Genomic DNA, 14,040 nt, shown 5'->3' with positions numbered 1-14,040 from the left:
AGTGTAAAGGTCATTGGAGTCCTTTGCTGTGTGGTCTCGCGACAGCTATAAATAACTTTCCTACAGAGTTTGGACACTCTCCTTTCTCTGTTCCCGCTCGCCAAGCCGGCAGCGATGAAACCCGGCCTTCTTCAAACCCCGAGACGAACTCCGAGCCCGGCGAGCCATGGGGGGCGACCCAAGGAAATCCCTCCTCCTTCGAAGCACAACCCGAAGGTTCTCCCGAGAGCCTTAATCCCTTCCTTGCTCCCCGATCTCCTATGCCCGAGCTCCGACTTCTCCGCCGTTCTGGAGGATGTCCCTCTCGAATCCCACGATCTGATCGAGTCGTCGCCAGAGGCGAGTAGCACCGTCGAAGATCCAGCGGAGGTGAGTTCGAAACCCTAGTTGCTTTCGAAGATTTCATGCGCGCCGATCTCTCTGCTTCCCGTACGCAGAGGACTCCGGTCCCGCCATCTCCATTACCTGTAGCACTGGAGCACGGATTACAAGAATCCATCGAGATCGACGTGAAGAAGGCAACGGAGGAGGAGAAGGTAGCTATGGTGGATCGGCTACGAGAGGCAATGCTCGAGGTGAGGAAGTCGACGGACGTGAGCGCTGGATCCAAGAAGCTTCTGGCTGCTCTGGTGGAGGTGGCGATGGGAGACACGGGCGGTGATCCGCGTGAGGAAAATGGACGTTGGGATTCGGCATTCTGGGCAAAGGTACGGATCGGGATCCTTGGTTTCCTGATTCTGCTGGTGGCGCTGATGGACCTCCTGGCGATCTCGACGGTCCCGATCGGTGGCGAAGGAAGGGATTTCTCCGGCCTGCCTCCTCCTACTTGAAGGGAATCTCTACCATATCATCCGTGGAAGTACTCTGTTGCTCGCGGAGGAGGCGACGGGTAGTGATGTTGCGATGGTAATGGAGTGGGCTCGATCCATTACGTTGACGTGACAGCTAATAAGGCTCGCTATTAGAACCAATTAATGACAGAATTAGGGAGTGAGTGCTTGCACTTACGTTGTGCTTTGCGAAGCCTGTAAATGGAGACGCATGACAAACACAACTGAGAATTAAGTGTTAAGGGTGAACTTGGATGGTTGGCGCTGGAACTCGATCAAAACATTGCTTTACTTGTCTTGAACTATTCTTAAAACCCTCTTTAGTAACATCTATCAATCGTCTACGTGAATCAGGAAAACAAATTAAAGCATGCCATTTCTCTTCTGAGTGGTGACAGCCACTTGAGAAGAGAATATGATGGGGTCAGGTTTCATTTGGATTTGGCCTTGTAACTAAATTTAGCTGAATGATTTATCTTTTGACCAAATAACTAAGTTTTGCATGCGCAGCATTAAAATTCATCATGTCAGAAGCATATTTAAGCCAACAATAACAGAGATTATAATTGTCCCTTTAATATGAAATATTTAAGCCAACAAGCATATTTATCTTTCAATTACAATATTTTCTTCATTTGTTGTTATAATTGTACTTTTAATATGAAATATTTTGGCTTATTTCCTTCATTTATATATTTTTTATTCATAGATCTTGATGGTACTTTTGACAAATAGATAAAAGTGATAGCTTTAATGATTTTCTTGCAACTTTTGTCAGATCCAAAAATAAATAAAAAAAAGGCTCTCCATCTGAGGACTGCCTATAATGAAACAACCAGCGAAATTGACGGCGTTGATCATTTGATAATTTAGTGAAAACAAAGATAGCCGAACAAGATAACAATAAATCCTATTAATTTAATTAACAGAAAACTTTACAAAAAATCCCTACCAACCATCGATGAAACTTTGACCTTTGAACAAAAAACGAAAACGTAACTTAGCACTAGAGTTCCTCTATCGTACTCACGGTGACCTGCAGGGGCAGAAGCATCTTCAGTCTTTGATCTGTTGAATGATCTCTGGTTTCGAGCACAGGCATATAAGCTGCAGTAGACTTCTGAAATAGATCGGTGGCCGGCTTTTCAGATTCCCGGGGGCTCACCAATGACTTCTCGACAGCATCAAATTTGGGCAGTGGCCCAAGGGGCAGCACCCACATTTCCAGCTACACTTGGAGCATCAATGGTGAGTGATGAGATGGCATCTCGAGATGCATACCACGTATTACCCACAGGCAATACACTCCAGCTGGTTCATTTTAGCATAAGAGATTAGAACACCACATTTCACAACTAGAATATGCATATAAAACAAGAGTTCAGGAACATGACTTATGCTTAGTATGACGGTGTCAGTGAACTCGGTAAACCTTTGGCACCCAAACCACAACAGAGGTGAAGCTTATAGCTTATTACCATGAACTAAAAATCCTCTTAACTCAAAAGTCTGCTGGGTGAACAATTTCTGACACTTCCCTCAGTGACATTTCAGTAGTTATATAACAAACTAGACATGCGGTTTTAAGGTGTTTTTCTGTGTCTTACTACTCAAAACACTTCTTCAGGATTTGCTTTCACAGTGTCTAACTACCGCAAACAGTTTCGCATCAATTACTTTACCACGGAGTTTACTATCATAACAAACTTAGATATTCCATCCCTTAAACATCAGCATCAAGTATATTGTAGACTCATCAAATGACATATTCTTATCATTCTTAACTCTAAAGAAACAAAGATCAACCAAAATATTTCATGCTGGCTATCAACCTATATAAGCAAATTATTCAGCAGCCTAAATTTTATTTTTGGATCAAAATGATTGCTGGTTCGCCTAGTTTACTTCGAGTACAAGTCAAAAGCAGAAAGAACAACCCAAGTAAAAACAGATACAATATATGCTCACCGACCTGATATCGATCCCCGTGACCACCAGCTTGAATAATGTCTGCAACACCTACTTTCTTCTCAGTGCATCTTGAACATCGTGCATCAGTCATCTGGTGGGGCAAATGAAGTAAGCACATATTGAACAAATAGAAGGAATGGTTCTTTTACCAACTCATGGCCCAAGGGCTACTTGTGGTACCTCAACTGTTAATAATAGCCCATAACCTCACATTAACTTGAATCGGAAATCTTTTATTATGCTATATACATATCTCTTCTGATATAGATCAATTTTGTATCAGCATCATCACTGATCACTTTGCATGCCAAAGAGATAGAAAGAGAGAGAATAAAGTTTTACCTGCAGCTGTTTTGACTCTTCAGGTTCTTTTGGTGCTTTTTCTTGTGCAGTCAAACCATCCTGAAATGCTCAAGAATCAGTCGGTTAACGAACTTCACATACATGGACCACAATAACAAGACCAACGGCTGGTGGAAAAAGCAAGACAATTGACCAGCAAATATTTAATAGATATAAATTCTTCAATTTCACTAATGGACATTAAATTCCACTCCATGCTTTACAGATGCATCATGTTGATCTAATGGAACAATTTCATCATTCTTTGTTAAGAAAAATCACTAACGATTTTGCCTCGACAAAATTAATAATTGGTTGCCATATATATAAATGTTCAAACATGCAAACTTCACATGAAAAATGTATACATACTCAATCTAAGCCTTCATCGGCCTAAAAGGCACAAGTGATACTTAGAAATAGGAATATTGCATAGGCAGAAGAATATCAACTACCAAAGAAATCTAAAACAACTGTCTGGAATAGGAGACAGACCTTTAGCTCATTGGGAGACATGGATAAAACCGTCACAGGGTCCAACTCTTTATTCAGCAAACGTCTAGCTAATACAGCACCATTCTGCACAATCAGATTAGGATGTATAAACCTATTTCTCAAACCAAAGATTACAACAACCTATCAGAATTCACATTGCACAAAATCATAGAAAAAATAGAATTTAAAATTAAATAGCAGAAAAAAATCCAACATTATACATCATAAGCAAGAAAAAAAAAATACACACATAGAGAAAAAAAAAAAGATAATGATACAAAATTAACTAAATAATACTCCTGACGAGTGATGTAAAGTATGTGTAATCAGGTCAAGTGCCTTCTTAACAATTTTCATCAATTCAAGAGTCTGAATATTGTTATACTTCAGTAACATGCACCAAGCTTGGATCATGACATCTTAATATAAAGTCCACCAAGAATGGGTTGACTTCTGCAAATCAACCTGAAACCATCTGAAATTATGAGAAGTTGCTTTAAATACATCAAATTTCAGTTTGGTACTAGCAAACACCAATTCTGATGAAATGTTTGGCAACTTCACTTCAAACAAGACCAAAAACTATGACCACCTCTAAATTGTACTCCCTTCTGGTTAATTCAATAGCAGGGTAATTCTTTCTTCAAACTCGCAGGTAAATTGATGTTCGGTGCATACAAAAATTAAAGGTCCAATTATAATTGTAAAGAAAATAAGTGACAAAATAGGAAGATGGGGGATATAGAAAAAGGATAAAAGCAGAAAGAAAAAAGTGACAGAGAGAAGAAAAGTAATGAAATAGAAGAAAGATTGAAATGTCTAATAGCTTTAGCTCTTCACAATTGGTCTCTCCTTAAATTATTCTAAGCAATTACAGATCAAGCAAAATTAAGTCTTGGATAAACAGGCACAGAATACTTCAATGTGACACCAAAAGAATAGAAAGGCAGGCAGAAATATGAAACTCCTATCTTCTCTCTCTTCTAATTCAAATGATATGCCTTCATCTTTTACTGTAGCCAGGAGTCCTAGGTCTTCTAAAATTTTTCAAAGCACTTTGAAGCTTTAAATGACTACATGAACTGGTAAATATATGGTCTGACATAAACTCATTATATGTGTCTAAAACCTCCTATTATAATGTAAGCATTCAACGCTAAAAATATCATAAACATTTGTCCAGGTTGACAAGAGTCACAAGACCATCAATATCATTCTAATGTAACTCAATGACTCGCTTCTGTAAGCTTTAAAGAAAAAAAGAAAATTGAAGGCAGCTGCAGGAACATACTTGAACCTGCTTCTTTGATGAATATGAATGATATTTCAAGATGAAAGAGGTAAGTCTAAATTTTGTAGTTCTAGAATGTTATATTATGAAAAAAAGAAAATTAAATTGGAAGCAAGTTATATAAGAGGAATGTCTAATGTTTTCTCATATTACCAATTCCCATGTCATGTTGCCTGATTCAGGCTCTTCCTTGATTTTTAATACTAAAACTAAAAAAATGGTTATGCAAGAGTTAAAAAGGAAATCAAATGAGGGTGTGCCTTTAATACAACACTAAGGTTTCTCCTTTAAAGCTTGGATGACTAGGGTATGACACACAAAAGCAATATCTTGATTTGTAAGAGAAAGAATGTGTTCATTGATTCTCACCCAAAATCTTGCATTTACGAGAGCGTCATGCATTGTATTCGACCTTTTTTACACGAAGAAAATCAAATGTTGTATCACATCTAGCTTTTTTTATAAGATCAAGTTCACCTCTTTTCATATCAGCTAGCTATAAAAGGATGTAACAAAAAATGTAATTAAATGACAACTGTGACAGAACAGCAATTGCTCAAATACAATATGTAAATGTGTAATAATTTCCAAACTACATAGCATACTACTGTTTAGTACAGTATAACATAGAAGGTTCTAGAAATCAGCTAGTCCAAAATGAAACTAGCCATAGGTGCCCTAGGTCCCCTACAATACTGCGGGGACATGATCTGTTTTCAAGCTCAAGATATTGTTACGCATTTTTCTAATTATTTATTCTTTTCCATCTCATTTGCAACTGAAACCTCACTTCTGATTGCCCGGTCCAATTAATCTCAACCCCAAACTTCTAAATCTTAACAATTGAATAGCTCCAAGAAAAGCAACATAAACAAGGTACCATTACACAAAAACTTATTTGACAAATTAAAACCACTTCTACAAACTAAATGGACCCAAAGCAACAAAAACACATTATTTGTTATGCTATTATGCCATAGCATATCAGCTATGCAGCATATCTTCAATACTTTTGTAACATCAGGACAATAGTAAAAGCAACAGCAAAATAAGATGAGACTTTCTATACCTTCAGATTGAAATCTAACTGTCTCATTTTCTGATTATATTTCTGGAAATCAGAACCAAGGGTCTCGTGCGTAGCTCTCTCAAGAGCAGTTATAGCCTGGACAGCTGCATCTGGCCAACAAATGCTTTCACCAGCCTACAAAACAATAATTAGATAAGAGGAAAACTGAATTAGAAACTTTTTATTAGAAAACCTCGACAATATAGTGTTATGCATGACTCTAGTTTCAGAAAAAAAATGGAAATAACTCAAAAATCCAGAAAAAAAGAACAACAGCAATAACATCAACAAGCCATAATGTTTCAATTATTTTGGGTTGGCTAAATGCATCGTTTGCCAGCATTGCACAAAACAGCATAATGACAAAAATAGGAGATTACAATATTTGTGAAATATGTGATAAATCGAAATGTCATGTTATGTATTTGACAGAAAAGGTACCATTCCTATGTACAACCTTTACGACCAACAGCAAAGGATACATGACTACAATATATTCATATATTGGAGTTCTATACTACAGTAACAGTTCAACTGTTTATCATAAATCTCAAAAATTAATCTAACTGTTGATTATGATAACTTTAACATAATGTCATAATTGTAAAAAAAATCTCAAACTTAACTAAATATATAATATTACTAATGGAACCTTCCACAAAATCTATACATGATGATCAACCATATATCAAAAATGCGAGTTATGCTTATCAAAAGAACTAGGATTAGCAGAAACTAAGAACACTTACATCAGGGATGTTTTCTTTGGGTTCTGTAGAAGTTCCTGTTTCATTGTTACCATTCATGTTTTTATCCAAATTAACAGAAGCTTCCATTTTCTTATCATCAGACGACACAGAATCTTTTGAGACACATGCTACTTTGATTCCTTGTAAAAGTTTGTCCAACCACCTATCACGATATGAATCACCGGTCAATGCTTTGAATTTTGCTAAAATGGTTTTGTACTCTGAATCATAACTTGTACAACTTCCTGGTGTCTCTGCTTTCATCTGATGTTCAATTTTTGTTGCATCATCAGATTTTGAGACATCAATAGGGTTCACACCCTTCCTTCTGAGACACCGTCTATTTGCTGACTGATCAGAATTATCAGGAGGCACTTCTTCAGATTCAATATCTTGGAGTTCTCCTAAACGTTCTCGTGTCTTCTGAACAAGAAGATCTATCTCATGTTGTTTTGTGTCCTCGTAATCTTTGTCAGTTAACTTCCAAAGCTTTTTCTCAACAGTGTCATAAACATTTTGCACAATAAAACCTGGAAACTGTTGACGAAGTGGCAGCTTCTTGCTTAAGGGAACAAAATGGACAACACACTTGTGCATCACTGATTCAGCCGGCACTTCATCAAGGTGGAAACTGTAAAAGAGTTGTCTGGTATCCCGTGCTTCCCAGTTTCCACCTCCCTTTTTCTCCGCTTCTTCAGGACGGTAAAACCATTGCCCCGTAACCCACACATTACCATCTACATCTTGTGTAATGTCCTGCTACATAATACTATCAGTTAAAAGAAAATTAAAGTTGACTACCATGACCTCAACCAAAAGATTCTCAGGTAACTTGAGAAGGAAAAAAAAAATGCAGAACTGACAACAATATAACAGATGCAGGCTGATGCTTTTCGATTAAAAAAAGAGGATTCGTGTATAACAGTAAAATACACTTCATCTTGTGTGTGTGTCTCCGAGTTGTGATCAAATGGTGCTGCCATATACACGACAAAAGAGTCAAATCCAGAAAACCAACAGTACCACTCCGACCTAGCAGTTATAGGTGTATTAGGTGTACATGACCCCAAAAAACAATCCAGTGATACAACATAGCCAGAATCAAGAACATGATGACAAAAATGAATTGTAAGTGCCTCGATAACAATTAACAACTAGCACAGCGCTTTCCCAAAATAAAAACAATGCAGATCACATTTGGCAAATTAAAGGAAAACTGGAACCTAGTGCACAAGGATCCTACTAATGTGGAGTCTAGGAAAAATCAATATATGCATTATTACCTCTGTAAGCAAAGAGATTATTACTATGACTCAAACACTAGTCATGTGGAAAAAAGAGCAGCCTTCACAAGATGCCAAGACTCAACCTCTGTGACAAACTAAAAGGTTCTTTACATTTTTTTAACAACCATTTGAGTTGCCCTTTTTTTCTATTTTTAGAATAAAAGGGTGTCAACATAATCCCAAAAAGGAACTTTAATATTATGAAACCCTGGTTAGCGTCAGCATTTAATCAAGATTTAACATTTTCTTCCATCTTTATAAAATATTGAAAGAAAGGACACAAAGAGATGCAAATAGAAGACACAAAAGGCATACTGATGAAGACAATTTACACAACATTCAGGAATCATGCTTGTAAAAAGTACTATTTTATTACTTTACCCAAATGATTTGGTTACCATCTCTTCTCGAGTGTCTTTTTTCTTTAACATAAGAACATATACTTCAAGGGATAAAGAAGAAGGGTAAGGGGATGAAAAAAGGAAGAGATTAAAGAGAATTTCAAAAGGCGTATTGTTGAATAGCAATCAATACATAAGCCAATGAGTTGCAATCATCATATCTATAAATGGCTAGATTAAAAAGAATCCAATTAGGGACCAAGACTACAATCATATCTATTAACTAATTACTAGGGTTGTTTCCCTGCCCTTGACCAATATTCCAGGGGATTTGGTCGGTCACCAAGAGAGAAGAATGGTCCATCCAAGGGCTAACCACACCTTGCCTTGAGCGGCACAAGTTGGTTGGCTCCTCTTCAGACTCCAAAATGATCTCCAACAATAATCCTCTCCTCTCCTTTGTTTCCATCTTCTTTTATTGTATCGAATACTAATAAATTTACAGTAAGACAATTATCTATTTTAGTAAATAAAACTTGGTGCTCAACCATTCTATTTCCAAGTTTGTCCAAGAAAAAAAAAAAAGAGGCCGTGGCATATCAGATAACAAGAAGAAAAAAGAAGTGCCAGATAACAGCACTTGGTAGAAAGAGGTTAAAAAGATCCATATGTAAGTTACACCAGAGTCGATTTTAATATCTTAACATTGCAGGCAAAAATTACAAATAATGCAATAACAAACGGCAATCACTGAGACTTTTCATCGTAGCCCTACAAGTAGGAGAATGCCTGGATTCAATTCTCAATTTCTCATGTGTTAGGATTTGTGTTTCCACATATAATCTCACTTCACATAGTGATTCATTCAGCTTCAAAACCAAAAAAAGTATAAATCACCTTGATGATGGCGACATAAGGCTTTGTCTTGTTATCTTCGGGTGTTAGCAAAACAGGATCCTCCTGCATGCGGTATCAAAGAACCCCAATCTATAATTAGGAACAACAAAACCGAGGCCTCGCAAATAGATGAAATAATCGAAAAGCTTACGAGCTCGAAGACGTTGCCATCGTACTCAAAAGAGGAGTAATGCGTCTTCTTCCTACGCCCCTTCCCGGAAACCCTAACCACGTCCCCAATCGGCTTCGCATCCTCCTGGACCTCCACCGCCGCCGCCTCCTCCTCCTCTTCCTCGTCCTCCCTTTCTTCGACGCGGCCTTTGCCCCCTCTGCTGCTACGGCCGCCGACGCCGCCCTTCTTTGACTGGCTGCTGCTCTGGCCCTCCTCCTCGTCTTCCTCGTCCACTCGGAGCTTCTTCTTCCTCTTGCTCTTCCGGTCGCCGTCCCGGTCCGCATCTTCTCGGCGCCGTGGCTCTTCCTCGTCGTCGTCTGAGACCTGCGCGACCCGGCGCTTCCCCATTCCGATGACCGCTACTGAACGGGAAACGTGAGCTTTGGGCGGGGAACCGGCGATGTGGGGAAAGGGGCGATTAAAGGGAAAAGGCCCAAATGTTACAAATATTACGTACATACAAGTCGCAAGCTTTTTTTTATTTGGTAACCGTACCTGAATTCGACGTGGTAAAGTTTCTGCACCTCACACCTGCAACCACACGGACGATACTGCATCTGCGACGACCCTTATGGGTGAACGAGTGGGCCTTCGTTCGAGTGTCCCTTAAGCGTGAAAAGTATCACGAACTCGGGCGGTGCACGAGTTGACTGAACCGGCGCGAGTCGGTGACCATGATTCACGAAAATGCCACTGGGCAGTACCCTTCTGTCTAAATACAAAGAAGGAACATGGTCCAAATAAGAATGATTTAACTAATAAGCCTTTAATATGCCCATGCTCCTATTATTATGTTGAATTTATCATCAAACAGAAATAGATTTTTAGCTGACCTGACGTTTTTTTTTTATCTTATAGTATCCAAAATCCGAATATTAGATGTGAACTGAAATATATCAAGTTAAACTCTTCGAATAGTTGCCTAGGGAGACCTCTGATTCCCTCTTATATATATATATATATATATATATATATATATATATATATATATAGGGAGCTTCCTGAACTTTAAATATTTTTAAATTATCTCTTTCCATATATATATATATATATATATATATATATATATATATATATATATATATATATATATATATATAATTTAATACTAATACTAATAATTTTTTTTCACTCCTTCCTAACCTTTTTTTTTTCTCTCTTTTTCTCTCTTCTTGTTTTTCTTCTCCTCCTCTCTTACTTCTCTTCCCAGTCGTTGGAAGTGACGTAAAATAATAGAAAAACTAAATGGTAAAATAAGATGATCTAAAAATAAAAAACGAGGAGGCAAGAAATATTTTTTATATTTTATTTATATGATTATTTTTTAGAATAATATAGATTTTATAATAACTCAAAAACATCACCTTTTCGATTAGTAAGATTGACCCATAAGAGATTATATTCCTAGCCTGGACAAAGTACCCAGAGTATTATCTTATAGGAATTTATAAAATACTATAAATATGGCCTCTTCTTTGGCGATTTGAAAATACCAAATATATCATCTTTCGGACAATTATAGAATGTTTGGATCAATATTTTAAATATTCTATTTTTAATACATAAAAAATATAATATTAACTATTTTCTTTTATTCATATGTTAGTAAAAATTAATGATATAAATGTTCAATCCATAATGTGTATTACATTTTTAAAGTTATATATTCTATAATAACTTAGAAGACATCATTTTTTGGATTAGTTATATTAACGCAAAGGATGTCATGAATATGACTTTTGCAAATTGTTTAGAGTATCCTCTTAGCATTGTAAAATATTCAGAAAATGATATTTTTCAGGATGATTTGAAAAAGCCTAGAATATATCATCTTTTGAATGAGGAGTGTTGGCAACAGGCGAGGGCTGTAGGGAAGAAAAAAAAAAAGGAAAGAAGAGGATAAAAATGAAAATAAAAGTGTTGTGAATAATAAATTATTATTTTATTGTTTTAAAAAATAAATGGTAAAGGAGTTATGAATAATAAAAAGAGGTTTAAATAGTAACCACTTAAGATAAGGCTTATTCAATGCTCAAGTTAATCAAAAAATTTAAAGTGAGTTTAAATTTAATAATATCTATTTATACATGTTTCTTTATCCATATTTTATTGGGGAGAACATTCTCTAGATCAGACCTATTCAAAGGATCAAACCGTTAAGATTTGATGCTGATGTGGTTATGAGCTCATCTCTATCGTGTTTTTTCTTGTATGGCGCAATGTTTCGAAGTTACTAATTCCACATGTATAGCTTAAATCCAAGAGAAAAATATGTTAAATCTTGTATATTTGTTGTTATTATCATGTGCTTCAATCTTTTACATAGAATTCCCAAATATCTTACTATCCACCATCAAACTTCTTACTAATTAAGCCGATTGATATTTTTAAAATTTATTGAATGATATTTTAAATTCTTAACCTTTGTACATCACTATCAAATATATTTCTTATACTTATCAAGAGGCCTCTATCTTCTTATTCATTTTTTAAGAAATCATCACTTGATTCTCATAACATTTTGTTCATATAAGATAAAGTTTGAGCAATTTAAGTTTTTTTTTTTAAATAAATGATTAAGATGGGATTCGAGTCTAAGATTTTAAGATGATTAATTAAAAAAATCCATAATTGTACCATGATTTTATGTTATTGTACCACGTAATATTTTTGGGACAAATGCGACCACCGATAAGTATCGGTAGTTCCATTAAAATCCCAATATTCACAACGTTTTCGGCGAATGCCACATATATTAAGTCCACAGTGTTACCTCATCTCGTTGCAATCATGTACCGCAGTACCAGCAGCAAGTCTGCAACGCAGCTTAAAGGTCTTCACTCCTATAACTGCAAGCATAACGGAAGAGGAAAGCCTTAGTCCGAAACTACTTAGTGCTTCCGTTATGGAGACTGATCCAAGAAAGAAGAAAACGGAAACATGTACATCGTAGACTAGACAAGAGTACAGCATAAGAAAGTAGAGGAAGTATGTACGTACATCATACGGTGGAGACGACGTGTTAGGTTACCTTCAACTTCAAGTAGGGGAAGGCAGGCCGCAGAAATCGGATCAACACCGCCGAGCTCCGTGAGCGGCACCAGCACGATCAGGAAACGAACGATCACGATCCGTACTCTCGGCCAGAAGTGTCGAATCCTGCCGTCCATTTTCGTCACACGGATCATCGCCAACATCCCCGATCCCCAACTCACTCGCAACCGTCGGCTCCCTCACGTCGAGAAGAGCCTCTCGTAGCCGATCCACCAAATTGATTGGTCTCCTCCTCCTCCTCCTCCTGTGCCGCTGCCTTCTTCAGGAGATCTCGTCGGATCTGTGTTATCCGTGTTCCTCCACCTCAAGGAAGCGGCAAGGGCGGCGAGATCGGAGTTCTCTGCTTAGCATTGAATAACCGAACAAAGATTATGATCTCGATCTCACAACCGGTGGATCTTCGACGATGCTACTTGCCTCCGGCGAGGAATGGATCAGATCTTGAGAATCGGTGGGAATCATCTTCCCCAGAACGGCTGAGAAGACAAAGCTCAATCACTTCGGGACGAACAGCGAGAGAAGGGAAAGAGGAGACCGGGTGAAGCAAGGAATCGCTTAGAGGACGAGAAGTTTCCTTGGGCCGCCCCCATGGCTCGCTGGGCTCGGAGTTCATCTCGGGGTTTTGGGGACGGAGGGCTTCATCTCTTACGCTGGGTGGGCGGGAAAAGAGCGGGAGTCTCCAAACTGATAGAAGAACCTCGTCCAGGCTATTTATAGCCGCTTGTGCACCACATCAACTGCCAGTGACGGTATGTGTTCATCAGTACTGAAGTCATCTGTTTTATTACCAATAGGTTGGTTAGTTCATCTGACCTTGTAAATTCTACATCCACTTCTTCTTTAGATAGGAGGAGCTTTCTGATAAAACTATTTAGTCTCTTATTAATTAAGATGTACGGAAATCAAAGACTCATAATTTCATGTGATCTCCCTTGTCTTCGTAGATACTTTTTGAAACTTATATATTTCGAAAAGATAAAATCATATAAGTACGTCCAAAATCATAACTACTCAAAGGAACCATTTATTCAGCATTATTTTAGCTATGCAACTCCTACTAAATCATAATCATATTTCTATTTCGAAAAGATGTATGACATACTGCATAAGAATTATTTGGTCAAACAATTATATATTATATCAAAAAGGATTTGGATCCCAATGCAGCATTTATGACAACATCACGTCTCAGTCATATTGATCGTAAAGTCACACCTTAATGCAAACTTCATGGAAGTCCCTTGTTTTCTGTTTACTAAAATTAGGGTTCCTTGGTATGTCCCTCTGAAGAATAAATCTATAATAAACTTCTTCTTCTTCTTTAGATAGGAATATTAGTAAATCTTTGGTCTAATGACCTTACTAGTTTCATTCTTCTCATGATATGAGGAGCTTTCTGATAAGACCATTTAGTCTTATATTAGTTAAGATTTATGAAAACCAAAAACTCATAATTTTATCGAATCTTTCTTATTTTTTTTAAGTTTACATATTTCAAAAGGACAAAATCGTATAAGTACGCCCATCATCCAAAATGGATAGC

General features: G+C 37.3%; 2 protein-coding genes across 2 annotated transcripts; one reads left to right on the top strand and one right to left on the bottom strand.

Annotated features, from left to right (window-relative positions):
• The first annotated feature begins 100 nt into the window (after positions 1–100).
• On the top strand, positions 101–1,082 carry LOC135655421 (uncharacterized). Its single transcript, XM_065175731.1, has 2 exons — positions 101–369; positions 438–1,082. Exons 1-2 carry the CDS (start codon positions 115–117, stop codon positions 828–830), a joined length of 648 nt encoding a protein of 215 aa, XP_065031803.1. The 5' UTR covers positions 101–114; the 3' UTR covers positions 831–1,082.
• Positions 1,083–1,999: 917 nt separating this feature from the next.
• On the bottom strand, positions 2,000–9,894 carry LOC103983144 (protein REPRESSOR OF VERNALIZATION 1). The gene is given in 9 exon segments (XM_009400322.3): positions 2,000–2,122; positions 2,124–2,141; positions 2,803–2,892; positions 3,144–3,203; positions 3,639–3,722; positions 5,999–6,133; positions 6,748–7,503; positions 9,272–9,334; positions 9,423–9,894. Coding segments are annotated over 9 exon segments (1,683 nt in total). The 5' UTR covers positions 9,792–9,894; the 3' UTR covers positions 2,000–2,014.
• Positions 9,895–14,040: the final 4,146 nt, after the last annotated feature.

This window comes from Musa acuminata, unplaced genomic scaffold (assembly GCF_036884655.1).
Source record: "Musa acuminata AAA Group cultivar baxijiao unplaced genomic scaffold, Cavendish_Baxijiao_AAA HiC_scaffold_107, whole genome shotgun sequence".
Taxonomy (NCBI): Eukaryota; Viridiplantae; Streptophyta; class Magnoliopsida; order Zingiberales; family Musaceae; genus Musa; species Musa acuminata.
This window is presented reverse-complemented; position numbering and strand designations above follow the sequence as displayed.